Source organism: Peromyscus californicus, unplaced genomic scaffold (assembly GCF_007827085.1).
Source record: "Peromyscus californicus insignis strain IS unplaced genomic scaffold, ASM782708v3 Scaffold_6__1_contigs__length_162567912, whole genome shotgun sequence".
Lineage (NCBI taxonomy): Eukaryota > Metazoa > Chordata > Mammalia > Rodentia > Cricetidae > Peromyscus > Peromyscus californicus.
In genome coordinates, this window is record NW_026294584.1 from 134,180,197 (window position 1) to 134,201,544 (window position 21,348).

The following is a 21,348-nucleotide window of genomic DNA, read 5'->3' on the forward strand; positions in this document are numbered from 1 at the left end:
GACACGCAGCAAAGGGCCACCTCATGAAGGAGACCCCAGGGCTCCTGAATAACACATTGGGTTGATTTGCTCCCATTCTACCCAGAGGATACCCACCCATATGCTCATGAAGTATAGTCCCAAGACATCCCAGAAACAGTCAGCTTCTTCTGAGATTTATATTTGATGCAACATACATTTTCATTCTCTATTTTAAGTAGTTAGCTTATGTGCCTTCATTTTCTCAAGTGTTGTATTATCTTATGTTTTGCATAGGCTTACAAGCTGATCCAAATCCTTTATGAAATTAGACAAAGTATAAATGAAACTAGCTTCTAGCACAGCAGTTCTCAACCTGTGGGTCTCAACCCCTTTGGGGAGTCGAACAATCCTTTCACAGGGGTCATCTAAGATTATCAGAAAACACAGATATTTACATTATGATTCATAACAGTAACAAAATTTCAATAGCAATGAAAATAATTTTATGGTTGGGGGGTCACCATAACATGAGGAGCTGTATCAAAGGGCTGAAGCATTTGGAAAGTTGAGAACCACTGCTCTAGATGCTTCTGCCAGCCCCAAGACATGCCCCCAAACACACACACACACACACACACACACACACACACACACACACACACACACACACACGAGGTTGGTGAACTCAGACCAGCTTTGTCTGGGGTGGGGTACAAGTCCCTACCACCTGGTCGCCATCCTGAGTCCTTCAACACCCTGTCCAAGTTTCTCTGTCTCTACTCAAAACAGCTAACTGCCTCTGATGCACCTGGTCAGGTCTCATAGAATTACAGCCAATCCTGCAGATCTTTGGAGGCCAAGGATAAGGAGTGCTGAGCCCCTGGGTTAGCTCTAGCAGTCATATCAAGACTGGAGTTGAAGCTCCTTCACGGGGCTCAGTATCTCTTCCCTCATCTGAACATGCCTGGGACAAGCTGTAAGCTGAGCTGTGCTGGGTAGTGAGGCCACCAGACCCACAGGCCTGGGACTCAGACCAGTTTGAACACACAGATAGAAGCACCTGGATGGGTATTTGAGGAGCAGCCACACAGCAGGAAAGTTAGCCCTGCCCTGGGGCAACCATCCCACAGTGGGAATCAACTCACTTCTAAATTCTTTCCTGCCTAAGCCATCCACTGGACTCCAGGCTCGAGGGCAGATCTCATAGGACCTTGACTAAACTCAATGCAGGCAACCGTAGGCCTTTGGCTGTTCCAGAGCTCTGCAGCATGTTGGCTGTGCTATGTGCAGATAATCTCAGGTGGAGGGTGCCTTGGGAAGCCCTTGCCAGCTCTGTTCCTCATGTAGCCACATGTTAAAATCTAGGTCCTGAAGTGACGAGGGACCCAAAATCCACATTGGGACCTTCCCTTTGCAGGTCCAGAATTTCAATCTGAGGCACTAACTCATTTGGACAAAATCCAACAGTAGCTATATCTGTTAGGAAGTATGTTGTCCCTGATGCATTGGCTTAAGCAAAGCACAAGTTATCTCATAGATCAAAGCAGCCTAGGCTTAGTATGGCTTCCTGGAGGCACCAGGTATCCCCATCCTCATGGTGGCATCATGGCAAGGGGAACTGTTGCCTTCTAGTCCACTTCCCAAACAGGAGGGCAACAGTGGCGTTTGGGTGCCCCAACATAGTCCTCTCACTTTAAGCAGATTCCCAGAAGTCCTCATCTGGGGTTTGCTCCATTTCATTGGCCAGCCCTCAATACAAGGGTTTCTGGGAAGTGTAGTCTTTTGTGGAGCACATGGCTACCATTTTTGCAGCCAAGCTGCCTCACTAAAAGAAGGGCAATGGACATTTCCTGCTGAGTGACATGTTCTAGGACATGGAGTTTTGTTTGCAGAGGCAGAAGTATTTTCCAAGGTGTGCTTCCTTACAGTCAGACCTCCCATCTCAGAACCAGGCAGAGCTCAGCAGGGCTGGTGATGAATAAGCCTACAATTATGCAAGAGAGCAAGATGGGCTTACAGGAATTGGGATCAACTGTCCCTGGTCTGCACCCGGCTTCCCTGTCCCCCGCCCCCCCCCCCCCAGACAGGGTTTCTCTGCAGTTTTGGAATTTTGTGCTATGTGCAGATAATCTCAGGTGGAGGGTGCCTTGGGAAGCCCTTGCCAGCTCTGTTCCTCATGTAGCCACATGTTAAAATCTGGGTGCCTGTCCTGGATCCCGCTCTGTAGACCAGGCTGGCCTCAAACTCACAGAGATCTGCCTGTGCTGGGATTAAAGGTGTGTGTCACCACCGCCTAGCTCCGGCTTCCCTATCTTAAAGAGCATAAGTTTCAGGTTTCACACACACGCACGCATGCACCTCCAATGAACAATCACAAGCAGAGTAGTCTGCAGGGATCTTGCTACCTGGTGATGGAAGAGAAACAAACACACACAGAGACACTAGACTAGCAAAGAGCTACCCAACTGAGCAGAATCATCCAAGCACAGGGCAGCGAGAACTCCAGTCGCCTTGGAGGGTGCTGGGCAATAGTTGCAGGCGCCCCCAGATATTGATTGATTAGATCATGAAGGGAAGAGAGATGGTCCTGTGTTATTTTGGAGGTGGGGAGGTTGCATAACACTTTCCCAAACCAAACTGTCTGGGATTATTTTGGCAGCAAATCTAGGGAAAGGGAAAGGGATGGGTGAAGATGGTAGAGACGCCCAAAGAAGGCAGAGCCCAGGAGGTGAAAGACAAATGCAATCAGTGCAGAAAAGGGACAGGACATGGAGGGCAATGAAGAAGCCAGTATGGGCAAAGCCCATGGCAGAACTTGCCGAGAACGACCTGTGACATCATACACTACCACCCCCATTACCACAACCACCATCACCTCACCGCTGCCACCATTATTATCATCACCATCACCGCACACTACATCGCCAGTTACACCTCCACCATCTCATATCATCACTGCTGTAAATTAGGTGCTCTGCTCAACGGCAGCAGCTTACACCTCACCTGCTGCCGCCAGGTGTGGCCCATTTCCACTGTAGCAACTCATAGCGACACATGCCCCCTTCAAAAGGACCCTCTGGACATCACAGCGCTCTCGCTCTCTCTCTCTCTCTCTCTCTCTCTCTCTCTCTCTCTCTCTCTTTCTCTCTCTCTTTCCTTCTCCATTCTCTCTTATTTTCTCTGTCTCCTGGCCTCTCTGTCTGTCTCTATTTCTCTCTCATGGCCCCACTCCAAGACGGCCTTCCACTCACCCCTCTCCCTCAGTAAACCTCTTGCATTAGATCTGTTGCATGGAGTGATCTCTTAGTGGCACGCCCTGGCTGGAGCCTGCCAAAGATACATTCCCATCGCGTAATCCTAATAATCACTACTACCCCACCATCACCACCACACCCCCACACACCCCCACACACACCCACACCCCCCACACACATACCACCAACATCAGCACCCCACCTCCGCCATCACCACCATACCACACCCAACAAAAAGCACATGCAACAAAGGGGGCCCACAGACTCATTTTCTTGAAGGTCCTGATTCACGTGCGCTGTTCTAAGGAACCCTGTACCCCTTTTTGAGCACCCTCTGGGCTGATTTCACAGCCAGCAGAAGATGACAGCATGATTTAGAAAGCATTGCAATGGGCAGTTGGGGGTGGGGCTGCAGGGGAAGAAGAGATGATTCCATGGAAGAGCAACTACAGGGACTGCCTGGTGGTAGCTCTGGCTCCCTCTCACAGATGGGAAGACTTCTGGGGGAAGTGGATGGTGCTCTCATGACGCAGCTTCTCAGCATGGGGGTGTTCAGCCGGTAAGTGAAAAGCACCCCTCCCTGGTCCTCAGATAGCCCTCAGGGTCTGACCTCAGATGATGCTCCGGACAGGCCCCAAAGATGCCTTTCTGAAGCCAGAAACTGAAGCCAGTCTCGGGATGGGTGTGAGGTTGTGTGACTATCCCTCAAAGAAACTCTCCAGCCTCGGCTCAGGGTCACAGGAAAGCGCAGACCAAAACAGCAAGTGTGCGGTCCGTGTTCTTGAAGCCATCCAAGCATGGGAGTGCCATTCCAGCATGAGCTGGCTTCTGTTCTGGCTCACCGTTCTAGCTTGGGTACCCACATGGACCCCAGTTAGCACAAACCCTGCCACCAAGACCTCTAGGCCAGGGCATGGAGTGGTCTTGGCTTCAACACGGCTTGCTTCTTCTGCGTTTCAGTGTGACCATGTATGACTACCAGGCCATGTGCAAGCCCCCGGACCATCACCACAGTGCAGCCCAGGCCCTGATCAGTGTGAGTGTCACCCCAGGCCTTCCTTCCCGCTACTGGGGCACATCCTCTGCCCTGTCCTTTGCAATGTCACCTGATCCCATTCCCATCTGCCTCAGACCTTCTGGCTCAGGCTATTCAGGACTCTGCTCTGATGTTCACCCCTCCCCCTGGAGCTGTGGGGCTGTCTTATCCTTGGGGGTGCACACCTCACTCCCAGGCTGACATTAAGATCTTCAGGGGTCCCCAGCACTGATCCACCAGAGATGGGAAATGACCAGAGTCCTGAAGGGTTTGTCAAATCCTACCTGTGGGGAGTCTGACCTACAGAAGACCTTGAGGTCCCTCTGCTCTGGGGCTCCTTCTGAGGGACAGGCAGGTCAGGTCTGGAGGGTGCTGTGCAGGGGCATCAGCTGGTGTTTCCCTGAAATAACTCCGCTCTTCCTCCAGCCTCTCTCTGCCTCCCTGATGGTGGTCCGGTGGCTACTGCATGAATTCCTGCTGTGAGTAGGGGTTAAATGAAGAACCATGGGGTGGGGGTGGGAATAACCCATGGTCAGAGGTCAGGGAGGGGAGGGCTCCCTGCTCCAGGGAAGTGAATCATGAGGCCAGGACCAAAGGAGAGGGCTCCCGATAGGTGGGGCATGAATCTAGGGTTAGGGGGCCCAGGTGAAGAGAATTTCCTTTGCGGGAGGACTGGGTCACGATTAGAGGTGACAGGTAGGAGAGGATTCCCTGCATATAGGGACTGGAGTATAAGGATATCCTTAAGAGGGGTTGCCTATGGCCCACCAGATAGCCTGGCTCCCTAGCCAAGGGAGGAGGGAGGCATGCAACTCCACCCTCCACCCTCCCTCCACTCATGTCCTCAAGCAGAAAGACAGCTTCCTACAGGTGGCAGCTAGAGACGGTACCCCCTGAGAGCTACACATGCCAGCCCCCAAGACTGGTGTTCCATATCCTGCAGGTTCCTGCTTCAGTGGAGTGCCTGGGGATCTTGGTATGACAAAGGGTCAGAGGGTAAGTTCTAGGAGGCAGCTGTGGGCAGCATTTTGGGAAGCTCATTGGAAAGCTTTTGACAGGGGGCGGGGGTGACGGTGGGGTGGGTACCGAAGCCATGTTCATGTTCATAATCTCATCTCACCACCTTCCCCTCACTCCGGGCTCCCTCACCTCTGTGTGTGACATCACATCACCTCCGAACACCTTCGCTCCATGTGACATCATCACTGCCCTATGACATCTTGCCCTCGTGTGATGCTGTGCCTTTCTTGTGTCGTGTCCAACCCTGTGGTGGGCATATGTCCTGGGCAGCCAAAGCTGTCTTTCATCACTGTAAGTAGTTCCGGCTGAGAGAGCCTCGTCCCAGCGCACTGGGGGAGCTGTAAAGGGCTTCCCTTTAAGTCTGTCCTGGGAGTGAGCATAGGCAGGCTGAGTTCCTTTTTCCTAGAACACTCCTTGATTGGGATGGCGGGGGAGGTCCCCAAATCCATCATCTACTTTAAAGTTTCTGGGGAGCAAGAAAACACGGAACTCAGGCCACACAAGTACAGCCCTGCCTTAGGAAACAGCTGTCTCCTCTTGAGAGGTTACAATGATTAAAGGGAGGTATGGCCCATCACGTAGGATGCCACCAGGTCACCCTAGAGAAGGAAGCAGTGGCACCTGTGCCCAGGTATCTACCAGCCTCAGCAAGGCTCCAGGTTTGAGGGAGTGTCCTCTAGAATGATACTCCTCCCATGAAACTGTGCCTAAGGACAGAGTCCCCAAAGACAATGGCATATTGAGGCAGCCCTGACACAAAACGAAGGAAAAGCTTTGTCCCTGCTGCCGGTGACGCTTGCTGCCAGCCTGGAAAGGGGGGATGCCTGGTCTTTATGAGCCAAGAGACACAAAGGCACTTAGATCCTGAAGATGTGAGGCTTCCCGGGCCGTAACGACGCCTGACTTCAGCCCACCCTGCTCAGTTCTCTCTGGGTTCTGGACATCCAGTGGCCGGAAGGCTCCCACTGCCTTCTTGTTTGGCTTCCTTATACAAACAATGTCCCCTCCTTCCCCTCTGCCTCCTCCTCCGCTGCTGCTGCTGACCAGGGCACGTCCTTGGGTCCGAAGTTCCTTTGGTTAGGCCCCTTGGTGATTCCAGGCTGTGGTGGGAAGTCGTCCCCAGCCGTTCTCACGGGGCCTGACTGGATCAGTGACAGAAGCCGTGTGTGGCAGTCTGCTCAGACTTACCCCAGGCTCAGGATACAGACAAAGACGGCCCTGCCACTTGCACGCTCTGTCCCTCACTTCTGCAGGGCAGCCAGGAGACTCGCTAGTGACCTCAGAGAAGCCATCTGGTCCTACCCCTGGGGACTCTGACAGGTACCAGCACTAGGATGACCAGTGACTCTGATGACAGGAAGATAGCTCAGCTCTAAGCCTGAATCCCTAGGAGGAGAGGAGCCAGTGTGAGGTGTCTGTCCTTGGGCGCCCAGGACCAGGAGTAGGGGCGCCCAGCAGCATGAACAGGAATGGAAGCTAGCTGTGCTGTGGGCACTTTTCCAGCTCACTCGGACTGTTAAGCCTGCAGCCTGCCTCCCCTCTTAGATTCACGGTCTGTGAGGGAAGCTTCTGGGTCCAGGCACTGAGGAGACCTGTGATTCTCCTCACTCCTTGTGTGACTTTGCAAAAGCAAAGCCATGTCTGCACCTCCATTTCCAGGCGTTTCCAGGCCACGGCTGCCTTCCCTACCTCCTTTGCTGCTGGGCGGAAGGGGCAAAGTGTGCTTTGGAACAGCAGCGCTGTACAGTGCCCACAGGTGCTCTGCAGAGAGATCTCAGGGGCCCCAGCAAGGGCCGTACAGCAGCTCAGCAAGGCCCGCAGACTCCACTGAGCTTTTGCTGAGTGCTGGCCACGGTATCCCCGGCCCTTGTAGCAAACTAAAGGATGCTGCCCTTGCAGATGGGCTTCCTCAGACCTGTGTGATGTGTGATAGCCCTCCTCACCCACATTCCTGTCACCTGCAGCCCACAAGCACAAGAAGCAGGACCTACTGCACCCCTGTGACACAGAATACCCAGTGTTTGTGCACCAGACAGCCATCCAGGAGGCCAATGGGATCATCGAGTGTGGGGCCTGCCAGAAGTAAGTCCCCATGCAGTCACCAAGCCTAGCCAGGGTGCAGCTTCTCGCCCCTGGCACCCACAGGAAGGTCCATAGCAGGAAAGGATTGACACCTCAGAGAAAGGCCACCTTCCTCATTTCCCCATTCTTCAGTACAGGGAAAACCCGTACAGGGAAAAACTGAGGCAGGAGAGAGAGCAGCAACAGTTTGGTGGTCTGTTTTAGGGGGCACACGGACAAGGGGTCCAGAGGCCAGTTCCCATGTCTGTAAGTCTCTCTGAGTCCAAAGCCATGGGGCCTCCCTTAGGAACCCCTTGCTTGCCTGCCCTCTGCTCAGGCCAGACCAGCCAGGGCAAGCTAATGCCTGGGCCTTGCACACTTACGCCACCGGCTGGGAAAGAAGCAGAAAGTTCTGTCCTGTACAAAGCAGGAACTATGCACAGGTCTGGGGTGTCCTCAGCAAATGCACAGGATTGGAGGGGGCTTGGCCCTATATTCCCTGGGGCATCGCCACCCCAAGCCTAGAGTTTCTAAGCAGGACCCAGTCAGGCTAGCTCCTGGGTAGAAACCCCTAGCTCCATCCAGACTGGCTTGGAAGGCCAAGCCTGCTGCTTCCCACTCCAAACCCTGGAGGAACCCGCCCGGAGACTTCTGTCTCAACCCAGGGGGATAGTACCTCTAGGAAGCTCCCTCAGCCAGTCTCGCTGCTCACCAGGGCCCCCAGCAAGTCTGGGGAACCCCAGACCCATGCCAACTATTTTGTAGCGTCAGATTCTGGCATCAGACAGATTTAGGTTTCTGTCTCTTTATCACGTGTGACATCTTATGTGCACACAGATCAGCCTTCCTGAGACCAGCACTATCGATGTGCTTATCTCAAGGCTTGAAGGAAACGCCAAGGGGATGGCAGAGAGTAAGGGCTTCCCAGCAGACAAGCTTGACTCTTTAAATCCAGCTCTGGTCCCTTCTACCTCCAGTATAACCTTAGCCTCAGTTTTGTCTGTGCAGAATGGGAACTAGACCAAGTTCACACAATGCTGTGATGATCATATCTGTGGGTTTATAGGTGTGATATATACCTGTGTGTGCGTGCAACATCACCCACGCCATACAAAATGCTTGGTGGCAGCCTGCACTGCTGTGTACTAACACCTGGCCAACGCTTAAAGGCCTTTCCCTACCCTCCACCCCCACCCCAAGCGGTGTATAGGAGCATTGTGCCACCTTGTGGCCAAGCCAAGAACTGCATGTTCTCCAGATCTCAAGCGGAGATAATATCCCTGCTGGGAATGGCCCCCTGCATATTAATGACAGCCCCTTCAACCTTCTCCAGGCTATTGGGAAAGGAGGGATGCCATGTGTAAAAGTACTGGGCTATTGGTCTTAGTCTGCCTGTGGCTACATGTCTTTCCCGGTGTCCTGGAAGGTCTCTCCCCCGAGACCTTCTCCTGGGGCTGCACCCCTCCTACTCAGGGACCACCACCCTCTCTACTGCAGGACATTCGTGATGCAAAAGATTCCCAGCAGCAACTTGCTCCTCCTAGTGACAGACCGTACCTGTGACTGCAGCACCTACTCTCCCATCCTCCAGGAGGCCACAGAAGTCAAATATATCCTTCGCATCCTCCAAGGGGGAGGGGCTGGCTGAGAGACCATGGAGGAACTCAGATTTGGGGCACAGAGTCCAGCCTGTCGCCCGCCCCATTCCCTTCCTTACAGCATGACTTAAGGGCCAGCCCCTCTGCCCCCCCCACACACACACACGGGGGGAGGAAGGTGGCTGCCCATCCTGAACCTGCTCGCAGGGCCACTGACCTCCCAGATCTTGACCCCCAGGATCTCTAGAACTTTGGAGAGTTGTGACCTTGACAGTGAGCTCTGCACATAATGCCTCTGTCAAATGTAACAGGATGCGCTCCCAGAAGCCCCGGCGGCGACCAGGATCCTGCCATGCCTTCCATCCAGAGGTGTGTGCTGTGGACAGAGAGGGGCCTGGTCTTCACTTTTTGTCCTGTGTGGGACTTCCTGGGATATGAATGTTTCTGGGTGTTGGTGACACCACTGTATGTGTCCGTCATACTGGGAGACCCTGGCATCCACATTTACGTGGTATAAGAAATTAGATTCGCCAGGCCTGTCATCTCAGCGCTAGGGGGCAGAAGTAAGCAAGGGAGTTCCAGGTCAGCTTGTGTGGGGGGCAGGGAGGGAGGAGGGGGAAGGTGAGAGACCAAGCAGAGAGGAAGGAAGGGAAGAGAATGGAATAGGGGACTCAGGGAAAGCTGTACTTCCTAGGGCCTGGGGTCCACTAACTTTCCCTTCCTGTGCTCACTCCCGCTACCTCAGCACAACTCCCCGTTAGTTATGTGGCTAGTGACTAATAGCCAGTGGTATTTATTGACATCTGAGCTGGGGGCCTTACTACCCAGTCTCAGCTGGGTGTGGCTGCCACAAACTACCTCCCCTAGAGATGCCCCTGGTGAGGTGGAGGTGAGGGCTACTCCACACCATTATGAGGAGACGGGCCCCAGGGACTAAGTACACATTCTCTACTACCCCTAAAAGCTCAAAGAAAGGCAGGTTTCCTCTCCTCTTTGGAACTTCCCTGTCTCCCAGGTTTGTCTGTGTCGAGCCACACTGTGCATGCCGGCCCTTGGGTTGGGAGGACCAGCCCACTCCTAATGTCCCTTACCTCTCTGGCTTCACAGGAGAACGCCCAGGACTGTGGTGGTGCTTCAGACACTGTGGCTTCTCTGCCTCTGCTCCTGCTACCGCTGTGGGCCTGGCTGCTTCCACCACAGCTTCTGTGGTGACCCCATCCTGTCTGACTTTCACAGAAGGGGACCCTTACAGAGACATCCTAAAAAGTCGCCAGCTGATGAGGGCCCAGCTCACAGCAGCGAGGTGTCTCCTGGCTTTCAGTCCTGGGCTACCAATCTCTGTTGGAAGGATCCCCAAGGCTCTCCAGGGTGCCGAATACCAGCCACCTCGTCTTCTACTCCTGCCTCTGCTTCAGGACTCCAACAAGAGCTCAGCTGGAGGAAGGGGAGATGTTACCAACGATCAGAACCAGCCAAAGGGCTGGGTGTTTCCCTGGCTGGTCTACTGCAGATCTGAGTTCTGGGGGCCAGGATGAGCAGTGAGGCCCATGCAGAGGCTGTGGCAAGAGTACACTCGCCACAGACACAGGAGTCCTTGGGAAGGCACTTTTATCAATCCCAGATAGTGCAAGGGAGGACAGGCAAAGGGAGAGATGGGAAGACTCAGAGAGGGACCAGGAACCAGGGAAGAAATGGAAAGGAAGTAATAGCAACAGAATAAGCATTAAATCCTGTGAGCTATCATCAGAATGCTACCACTGAAGAACTCCATCCTTTTTATACTAATAATCTGAAGGAGAGTGGGGAGGGTTATGTATGTGGGAGCATCTGCAGGGAGGAAAGGGAAGGGAGAAATGTTGAAATTATAATCTCAAAAGGGAAAAATGAAAAAAGAAAAGCTACGAGGCTGAGCCCTGCAGCCGCTGCACTGGACAGTAGTGTGGTCCAGAGGAGATGCTGAGAAGATGCCGGCCGAGGTCCTCATGGACCTCACTAAGGCAGGGTACAGGTGAGGTCTCCAAGACCCATGGTGGGCTTTCTGTGGCTCACACTCAACAAAAGTAACTACTTGGCTGTCTTGGGGAAGCCCTTGAGGTTGGAAACAACACATAGAATCCTTGCCACAATGCCCTGAAGTAGGTCTACAATTTACCTGCCCCTTTTTGGCATGTCTGATGTGTGCAATTGTGTATGTTTGTGGACCTGTTTGTGCATAGATGCAGAGGCCAGAGGACGATGTTGGCTGTCTTCCTCACCCACTCCCCACCTTCCTTTTTAAGACAGGGTCTCTCACTAAACCTGGGGCCCTCCAATTCAGCCACACTAGCTGGCCAGAAGCCCTAGGGATCCTCCGTCACCACCTCCCCAGTGCTGGGATTACAAGCATACCCCATTGTTTGAAGGGTCCTCATACTTCACTAGCTAAGGCTCTCAAGCCCTATGAATTACCTGTCCTTTAAATGAGGAAACTAAGCCTGGCACAGTGGTGAGCACCTTTAGCACTCAAGAGGCAGAGGCAGGCGAATCTCTTCGTTTGAGGCCAGAGTGAGTTCCAGGACACCCAAAACTACACAGGGAAACCCTGTCATGAAAACAAACAAAAAATAATAATAATAATAATAGTAATAAAAGAGGACACTAAAGCTAGGAGAGGGGAAACTGGTTCTGAATCTTGGCTTTGGATCCCGTCACAGGCATGTACCTAGAGCTATATAACACGCAGTCAGCACGAGACACACTAACCACTCTCCCTGGCACCTTGCTTCATAGCTTAGAAGACAGGAAAGATCAGAGGGGCTGCCCAGCCCAGGTGAGGTATCAAACTGTCACAGCTGAGCTTCCTTCCTCTTCATGCCACCAAGACAGCGTTGTCAGGCATGGCGGGGTAGGTCTTTCCCAAGTCCTGCCACAGTACCCGACTTCCTTGCTTTGTCATTAGTGATGTAACTACTCAGCAGCACTAGATCTCAATGACAAGCACTAAATGGGCTCTTGGGGGGTGCTCATCTTCCTCACCCAACCAGACAGAGCATTTGAACCGACTTATCAACTATTTTGGCCACAGGATAATATTGCTAAGTGTAGAATGCCCGGCAGCTCCTGGTTATGAACGTGGAATTCCTGTGTCTGGCACTGCTGAGGGCCTATAAGCTTTAGAGCATCACCAGAAGCAGTTGAAGAAAAGGCATTTCCAATAAACCACTGCTCTGTCCCTACGATGCAGAACAGATGACACCAGAACTCCATCAAGATGCTGGCAGGTGGTAGCCTAGCTTTGGCTAAAGATCCCGGCCCTTGACTTCTGGAGAAGGAAGTTGGTGCCCCTGCCACTTAATGGGGTATGGCATTCTGGCATCTGTGTCGCCTTTGACGCTGCCAGAAGCACGAGAAATGTGCTAGCTACTGAGCTTGCATGTTTAATAGAACCACCTCAAATAAAAGGCTTCAACACCATTTTGTTATGCTAAATGAAGTTTTGGTTCAGGAGAACATGGGAGTGGACATATCTTAAGGTCAGAAAAGTATAGAGGTAAGAGGGACTCAAATACAACAAAAGAAGTTAGAGCAAGGGCTTGGCAGAAACCAAGCCAAGATCGACGGCAATTTCGGAAATACTTTTTACAGTGGACCATACATCAGGAAAGCTGCAAAGGATAGACTCTTTTATTTTTGACAGGTGAGAGCACATGGGACCAGGGAAGGAACCGAATCATGTCCCACGGCAAATGACAGACTAAGGAGGGCATGTACCTGCCTCTCTATTCTGAGGCTAGTGTAGCCAAAGGACAGACAGAAGAATGCCAGGACATGAGGCTGCAGCCCAAGTCCTCCTCAATGGTTTCTGAGGGGTTGAGCCACTGAGTACTTAGATTGGGGGTGGGGAAGAACCAGATAGCTTGTGCTGTTTGTGAGGGAATAAAGTGCAGCTAAAGCAGAGCATCTGAGCCAGTGTTGTTCCTGGGCTATGGCAACACGGTCTAAAACGCAGCATCCGAGCCAGTGCTGTTCCTGGGCTATGTCAACACCATCTAGAGCTCTAGGGAGTGCAGGCAGTCCCAACAAAGCACGAGACCAATGTGCATGCATGCAGTCAGGTTCCTTCAGCTCTTAGACCCCTATGGTCACTTCCACCAGGTGTAGAGAAAGCTCATCTTTTTCTAAAGACAGGGTATGTGCAGCCCAGGCTGGCCTTAAACTTATGATCCTCCTGCATCAACTCCTGATGGCACGAAGTTTCTACAAATTCCTTAAACTTCCTGTCTAAATTAGGGTGTTAAGGATATCCCTAAAGTGAGGTAAGGTTTTTAAAAGGAAAAGGAGGGGGAAAAAAGCAATAAAAACACAACAAAGTTCATCTTCCATTTGGCTCTTTTTATTAGAGAAATTGAGAAGACAGCAAGTAGGGAAATCTTATGGTGAATGGAACCAGTCACATAGATGCCTTTCTGGAACCCCAACCTATGATCCCCAAAAGTGTGCTTTGTGACTTCAGCAACTTAGAAAGGGGAAATACTGGAAAAGGCCACTATTTACTGATGAAAGAATGAAGGTGTACACGTTCCTAACTGGCCTAGGGCCAAGAAGAAAATGAAACACGTGCGCAGAGCAAGCCAGCCTCAGACTGCTGAAGGTAAGGCATTCAGGTGCCAACCTGACGAGCTCCCGGGGGCACCAGGTCAAGTGCACATAGAGGCTGTTGTAGTGAGCTGCGCAGACGTAAGCGGGCACACACATGCCCACACACACACACCCAGAAGGGAAGTTACTGGACTACACACTGGCGGTGTTGATTCTTTTCCCTAAGAGTTTGTGCTATGGTGAACCAGATTCTCCCTGCTTTGGGAAGAGGGATGACTAGACCCAAAGACCTCTATTCTGTAGGGTCATGGGAGAGCATCTCATACTCTATCCCAAAGAAAAGGACCAGAGAGGAAGTCTGGCTTCTGATATGTGCTGTTGCTACCACAAACCTAGGTGAGCTTCCTTCCAGATGGACATTGTCCTGCTAAACTGCTTGAGGAATTAACACTGTTCTTAACTCTGCCTGGCACGAAGCTGTTCACCCAGAGTCTTCTGTTTGGTCTACCTAGGGCAGTGACTTTATCCACAGCCAAACACTCCTAAGTTCTTCCAGGTTTTACAATGGGCTCTTTCCTGGATCCCCAGCTGTAGTAAAGGAAGGACAACGACGACGACCAAGAAAACACTACTGAATAAATAGGAGCGCCTGAACACATTCCCAAGCATCCCTTTTGAGATCCCGAGGCCCCATGTTACACTGTGATACCCACCAACCCCAGGATGTGATGCCTGCCTGAAGTCCTGGAGACTTAAGTGCTTGGTTTCTTACTAAGGAGCAAAGATCAGAGTTTTATAAGCCAGACCCAGCTCATCCCCAGTCTCTAAAACCCATAACATGGTGGCCCTGGAACAGAGAAATTATTTGTAACTCCTAGCAGCAATTCAAAATTGTGGGCTTAAGTCTATCAGACTACCTGGCAATAACATACCACTTCCTTTTAAACTCTGTTCCACACTCCTTGCAAATGGCATTCAGTGAGTGCTAGCAACTCCACAGTAGATACTGCTGCCTTTCTGTCCAAGGAGAGCAGAAGATCCTATTCTGCCACACCACGGTTACCAAGACAGTGCACCAGGGAAAAACACCATCATTCCTAGTAGGGATGGCTCTCCACAACTGCCTATTTGATTTCATCGGAATCTCACTAGTGGCTGGCTCTCTATGCCAGGAGCTATGATGCCATTTGGTTGGGGGGGGGGGGTGTTATTTCCAGGAGGAAGAAGGATAGTTAGGGCAGTGATTCTCAATAGAGCAAAGTCTGCAGAATGGCTCAGGACTCCACAGAGGGTCTGGAAAATGGCCACGCCTCTACTCAGATAAGAACCAGACAGGCCCTGTGGTGATGCCCCCTCCCTCCCTCCCTCCCTCCCTCCCTCCCAGAGGTCCTCCTCCCTTCATAGTTCTTTACTATGTCGACTAGGTGGCTCCACTCTTCACAAAGGGCCTACATGACAGTCTCTCAAATGATACCTTCTCTAGAGCCATTCGACAACCTCTGCTGCTTCCACTGAGAAAGCACACACCACTTCCTTTCACTTCCCTCCTCCTCTGAATGCCTACAGCTCTCAGTCTTGAGAGTGGCCGGGAAATCCCTGGGCTGGGGCTGTACCCTCTGCCCCAGCAGGGTCCAAGTGTTATCGGCCTATGGAAGGCACCTTGGTGCACCAAGACATCGTGCATTCTGGGGCTACCACCTCATCCTCCTTCCATCCCTTTGTGCAAAATTGAAACAGTGTGTGGTACTTGCATGTTTCATTCTTTTAAAAAAGTCTCCCTCCCTCCCCTGTTTTAAATGTTTATATAAATTCTTATTTAAACAGTAAATTAGAAATCTTATTTACATTAATTTCTTTGTTCTCCCAAAAGAGTGCCTAACCTCACACTCCTACCCTTTGTTGGATATAAATGTTCACCTAAGTTGGTTTTGATTACGGTTTTAAGGAGCTCCAGTGGCACAATCAGTTGGCGCACGGTACTCATGTATTACTGCTTTAAGGAGAGAGAGGGAGAAGAAAGAACCACCCACTAAACATGCCCATCTTCTACAAATAAATACGATCACATCAGAAGCCAGTCTGTCAGGCAAGGGTCTTGCAGAGTTGCCCTCAATCGGTAGATCCCAAAAGGAAGTCAGGGGATGAGCCATTTCTCCTTTTCTCCAAACTGATGCACTCCATCCTTTGAGGTATGATTTATTTTTGTTTTTCTCTTCTTAGTCTTGTACCCCATGGAGCCCTTGGGCCATCACGAGGCCCATGAAGCTGTCCAAGTTTTGGGGCTTCTCTGGCACTGGCACCTACAGCCAGTAAGCAGGCCTGTGGGAGCTGCAGGCCTGAGTTCAGGGTCACAGTCCCTGGCTCCTGCAGCGTTTCACAGTGCATCCTCTTCAGTGCAGCCCCCACCAATCATGAACCGGAATTCCTGCAGGTTAGAGACGCCGTGGAAGTGAACGAAGGCACCAGCAACCACGAAGATGTGGAACAGCTGATGAGAGTGGAACTGGAGGGAGAAAGGGTGGAAAACCCATCGTTACCAACCAGCAGCCACCAGGAAGAACACTGCTTCTTCCCAGCTGGAAACCCATTGGTACCAGCCTGCTGCAGCCACCAGGAAGAACACTGCTTCTTCCCAGCCTGCACTGACAGTGGGAGTGCATACAATAGAATTCAAATTCAAGGTGGGTCCAAAAACACCTCACATTCTACTGCGTCCAAAGCCAGCTCTCCCCAGAGAAACACAGGTACTACCATTAACACAGTGAATTTAGGAGCAAAGTCCATACAGACCTTGTAGATAGACCACCAAATTCCCCCAGGACCCCTGACAACCAGCAGCAGGGTATGGTTTACTGACAGACACTTGAGAAATGACAACATTCTCTCATGGTCTCAAAATGAAAAAGCACAGTGCTATTTATCAAGACACTGGAATTAGAAGTATTACTGAGCCAGGTTATGGTGGCACATTCCTTGAACCACAGCACTTGGAGGCAGAGGCAGGCTGATCTTTGTAAGTTTGAGGCCAGCTTGGTGTACAAAGCAAGTTCCAGGACAGCTAGGGCTACCCAATAACCCTGTCTCAAAAAAACAAAAAACCAAACAAACCGAAACAGAAGTGTAACTGGGAAGAAATGAAGGGTAAACTAGCTGACCTGAAGCTCCGCAGACGGAGTTCAGGACCATCTTCATTTACTTTAAGGACATGGTGGCCAGCTCAGCGTACAGCCATGAGCAGTAACGAGAAGCAGAACCTACACGTCCCATCTCACTTGAAGAGCACTCCAAATCTAAGACACCACTGACGATGTTTCCGATCCTCGTCGGGTAGAAATGTCCATCCATCTTTATAATTCTCGTTTTCTTTTCTCCTGTCTCTTCCCTCGTCTCTCATTATTAACCACAGTCTAGCTATCTCCCTCTCCTCCCTCCCCCCACCAGACACATATAGACTCGATCTCCTAAGCAGTATCACTGGGTTTGGGTACCCTTAGGGCCTGCAAGATGGCTGGACAGGTCAAAGCACTTACTGCACCAAGCCTAGCAACCTGTGTTCAATCCCTGGAGCAACCGCGGCAGAGAGCCAGCTCCTCCTGAAAGGGGTGCTTGGACCTCCACGGGCACCATGGCATGTGCGTGCCTGTTCTAAACACATGCATCAAACACACACAACAGTCACAACTAAACTACATCAGCAACTCAGCCCTCCCCCAGAGCCCCTCCCCTTGTTTTTTGCTGGTGTTTGTTTTGTTTCTCGAGACAGGTTTTCCCTGTGCAGTCCTGGCGGTCCTGGAACTCTCCGTAAACCATGCTATTCTCGAACTCACAGAGATCCGCCTGCCTCTGCCTCCCGAGTGCTGGGATTAAAGGAATGCCCGACCACCAGGTGGCTGGCTATTGCTATATTTTAAAGGTATTTTGAGATCTGACTGCCTCTGCCTTCCGAGTCCTGGGATTAAAGGTGTACACCAACACACCCAGTTTTAGCCTTCTCTTTTTAAAATTGATCTCAGTAGAAGATTGCCCTTTTTTCATAGTGAGAAACAGGATGGAAAACAGACAGAATGACCAATGACTTCACTGTAGTACAGCAAATAAGAGCACAGACTGGGGCTGGACAGATGGCTCAGTGGTTAAGAGCACTGACTGCTCTTCCAGAGGTCCTGAGTTCAATTCCCATCAACCACATGGTGGCTCACAACCATCTGTAATGAGATCTGGTGCCCTCTTCTGGCCTGCAGGGACACATGCAGACAGAATACTGTATACATAATAAATAAATAAATCTTAAAAAAAAAAAAAAAAAAGAGCACAGACTGACGCTAAAACCAGCTTGACTTGATGCCTATGTTCATCACTGAATGGCCACTTGCTTTAGACAAGCTGTTGAGCCTTCCTGAACCTTAGCTCCCTAATCTGTAAAATGAAAAGGAGAACAACACTTCTGCCTTGTGGACTGACACTCGATGAACTGCTGCATGTGCAGTACTCAGTACTGTACAAGCCAGGCACTGAGTGCTCCCTGTCCAGAGAAATCAGACAACAAGGGACAGAGCTAAGACCAGAACACAAGTCTCTGAACTTTCAAACTTTTGATTACATCACTCCCAGTGTGCTACTGGCACACTAACAGGAACAGGAACATATACCTATCACCATGGACCACACTTACCCAGATGTCACATTTGCCAGGAAAGAAGCGTTCAGGGATGCGGGCAGCGTAGAGTGCGGCTCCTGTGATATAGAGGCTAGCCATGAGCATTAGCCAGCCTATCTGCCCTATGGTGGCAGCCTTCAGGAAGCCTTCTGAGATGACATAGTGCAAGGTAGGGATGATTCCACTCAGGCCTAAGCCCACAAACACTCCTAAGACAGCAGGAGAACAGAAGAGAACACACATGGAAAATAAAAAAGTCAATATGACAACATAGTACTATTTACTTTGATCAACTTAAAATTTCAAAGTACCGTCATTCTTGTTTTAAAGATAAAGAAGGTCCTTCAAACTCTGAGACACCATCACATAAGCTAACATAGCTATGTTCTATTTACAGATATGAGAAGCCTCACAGTAAACCAGTCTGTGTAAGCAACCCTGAAGGCTGGTCAGAAACAACCCCATTGGGAAGAGCTTTGGGAATGGAAAGCATCATGAGTTAGCTTCTACTTCCTTGAATGCCACCCTTTTACAGGCAGACTGCAACAGGCTGTAAGCCTTCCCACAGACTCTAGGACTCAACTCGGCATCGCCAGTAAGCTGTTGGCATGCCACAACATACACAGGAATGCATACAGGATGCACAATCAGAAAATATGCACACCTAAATGAGAGAAGGAAATGGCAGGCTAACTGCATGGAATTCAGGGACCAAGCAGACCTACTAAAACCTATTCTACCCCTCGACTGTCCTCTAAGGCATGCTACACTCCTGCTCTTTTCCTTTGCATATGAAGGAAGGCTGCTAATAGTGCTTTTCACTCTCAAAGTCAAAGTTCAGAAGTCAAACTTAGCCTTCTGAGGGTTATAAATAGTAGAATGCTCAGTTCCACTCAGCAAAGATGTTCTTATCTCACGCACTCAAATAGGTTTAACCCCACTGACCTAGTGAAGAGCTACAGAGCTGGTGCTGGCTACTGGATGCCTTATGTGGATGTCTTTAAACTGCTACAATGTCATCAGCATGAGTTAGTTCTGCTTCTAGTACTCTAACTGCATGCAGATGAACCAGGGCTTAAATTTTATAACAAGAAAAAATATGTGTTGTAATATCACTTGGGAGACACTGGGTATTATTTTGGGAACAGAAAGCAGAAGACACGTCTTCAGACAGCACAGAGTCCCAGTTCATAAGGATTTTGTCAGAATCACTCAGCACAGGCTACTGCTTTCAAAACGCCACATTCAAACAAGAAGACTGCCAATGTCACAAGGCACTCAGTAGGCATTACTTAAATACCAAAGGCCCCTACATCAGAAGAGAAGTATGGCATCTACTTTGTTGGCGCATAGTCAGCAATGAACTCAGGTCTTATTTATCAAAGCAATTTAAATTAAAATATAAAATACTAAATATAAACCCAGAAGAATCAGTTACCACAAAGTACACTAAGCTGAAATAATTACAGAAGTCATTTTATTGTAGTATTTCCTCAAATAAACAACATTGCCTGGATGTGTGTACACCATCTTATCAGTGCCCCTCAACCCTGTGCTTTCTAATAACCAACCACCAGGTTAGAAGTCCCACAAGAACGGCGGCCACTTCAACTCCGCGCTGTGAAAGCACAGCATCTATCTGTAATAGTACACCGTAAATGACCCATGAGAACTACAAGTTCACATAGACTCACCTGCTCTGACCCCCCGATACTGAGGGGTAGCAAACATGTCCCACTGGGAGACGATAATGGCTGCAATGCCCAGCACACAGATGACAATCAGGTAGATGAAGCAAGGTTGTGGGTTACAGTAGAAAGAATAATAAAGCCAAGGAACAAAACTTCCCATGATCAGAAGAGCAATACCAGAGTAATCCAATCTAGGATTGAAATTTAAAAGAACTCCATTTAATGCTAAAAATTATCATCTGTTATAGGCTCCAATTAATCCCCCATGACTTAGGACATCAGCAGCAACTACGAAGCAAACTGGGTTGTCTGCATCCATTAAGGGAAGACGTGCCCACGTGGTAACATCCAGAAGAGGTTGTTCCTGCCCCGCTGGCCCCAGCGCACAGATGGTGACAGGGACAGTGTGAGTACTTACTTAGAGAAGAGCCGGGAGACCCCTTCTGAGTGGCAGTAGACTGTGTGGAAGAGCCATGAAAATGAAAGGCAGAGGATGGCTCCCAGGAAGAACAGCCCAAAGACCACTTTCTCTTGCAGAGGGGCCACAAAGGATATATTTGGGCGGAACATATAAAAGATCCCCAGGCACAAGAAGAATACACAACCTAGGAAAAGAAAGCAAGATGGATGAAATGTGATCTGTGGTGGTGTGTGCTGTTTTCAATTTTTCCCAGTAGCAGTAATACCAGAACCATAAATTCTGTGAGAAAAAATTTCAAAATAGAGAAGTTTATCCAAGACTTTAGTTTACTTCCATACTGTGGTGTCACATACACTTGGGCTTCATAGACTTTAAAGACTAACGACTAGCTCAGGCTGCAACAAGGGGCTGCCCGGGATGCACAGGCCTGGTGGGATCTCTAGCACTAACTACATACACCAGGCGTGGTGGCTCACACCTCCATCCCAGCACCTGGGAGGAGGAAGCAGGAGGATTACAAATTCAAGACCATCCTCAGCAGAGGGAATCTGAGGTAGCCTGGTATAAAACCCTGTCTCAAAAAAGGAAAGGAAAAAAAAAAGGAAGAAGATAATTTCTCATTCACCTAAAGACCACAATCCAAAAAGAAGCCAGAGTACAGGTGCAGCATGAACTGTCACTTGGGCACTTTAACACATGCTGTAGGTGCTTTCCAAGCTCCATTTTACATTTGCTTATAGATGCCAAAGAGCCTTGTGCTGTGTCTCTGGTCCTCACTAGTGACCCAGTACATTAGTGTCAGAAATTCCACACTTAATTGTCTGTTTTGAGACAGGGTTTCACTGCCATGTGGCCCTGGCTGGCCTGGAGCTTGCTCTGTAGACCAGGCTGGCCTCGAACTCAGACATCTGCCTGCCTCTGTCTCCTGATTTCGGGATTAAAGGCCCGCTCATTCCTAGATTTTATTGTTTAGTTGTTTTTTGGTTTTGTGGGGGATTAAACTCAGGACCTCCTAACATGCTAGGCAAGTCCCCCACTGAGTACCCCCCTCTTAACTCTTTCTAAAAAAGA

The 21,348-nt window shown here is 50.2% G+C and overlaps 2 protein-coding genes across 5 annotated transcripts in view; one reads left to right on the forward strand and one right to left on the reverse strand.

The window, feature by feature from the left end:
• Nucleotides 1-10,632, forward strand: part of Cacna2d4 (calcium voltage-gated channel auxiliary subunit alpha2delta 4) — a 109,052-nt gene extending 98,420 nt beyond the window's left edge. For 2 of the 3 annotated variants that reach the window (XM_052720008.1, XM_052720010.1), the window contains 9 exons: nucleotides 3,704-3,774; nucleotides 4,176-4,251; nucleotides 4,678-4,730; nucleotides 5,195-5,247; nucleotides 5,542-5,562; nucleotides 7,236-7,353; nucleotides 8,830-8,942; nucleotides 9,217-9,299; nucleotides 10,038-10,632. In XM_052720008.1, the coding sequence (XP_052575968.1) occupies nucleotides 3,704-3,774; nucleotides 4,176-4,251; nucleotides 4,678-4,730; nucleotides 5,195-5,247; nucleotides 5,542-5,562; nucleotides 7,236-7,353; nucleotides 8,830-8,942; nucleotides 9,217-9,299; nucleotides 10,038-10,142 (693 nt within the window). In that variant the 3' untranslated portion in view covers nucleotides 10,143-10,632. The remainder of the gene's footprint in view (nucleotides 1-3,703; nucleotides 3,775-4,175; nucleotides 4,252-4,677; nucleotides 4,731-5,194; nucleotides 5,248-5,541; nucleotides 5,563-7,235; nucleotides 7,354-8,829; nucleotides 8,943-9,216; nucleotides 9,300-10,037) is intronic. The other variant, XM_052720009.1, reaches the window with a different exon arrangement.
• Nucleotides 10,633-13,280: 2,648 nt separating this feature from the next.
• The window catches only part of Adipor2 (adiponectin receptor 2), a 52,009-nt gene continuing 43,941 nt past the window's right edge, over nucleotides 13,281-21,348 (reverse strand). For both annotated transcript variants that reach the window (XM_052720206.1, XM_052720207.1), the window contains exons 5-8: nucleotides 20,275-20,461; nucleotides 19,860-20,047; nucleotides 18,181-18,374; nucleotides 13,281-16,011 (exon numbers count right to left, since the gene is read on the reverse strand). In XM_052720206.1, coding sequence (XP_052576166.1) covers nucleotides 15,883-16,011; nucleotides 18,181-18,374; nucleotides 19,860-20,047; nucleotides 20,275-20,461 — 698 coding nt within the window. In that variant the 3' untranslated portion in view covers nucleotides 13,281-15,882. The remainder of the gene's footprint in view (nucleotides 16,012-18,180; nucleotides 18,375-19,859; nucleotides 20,048-20,274; nucleotides 20,462-21,348) is intronic.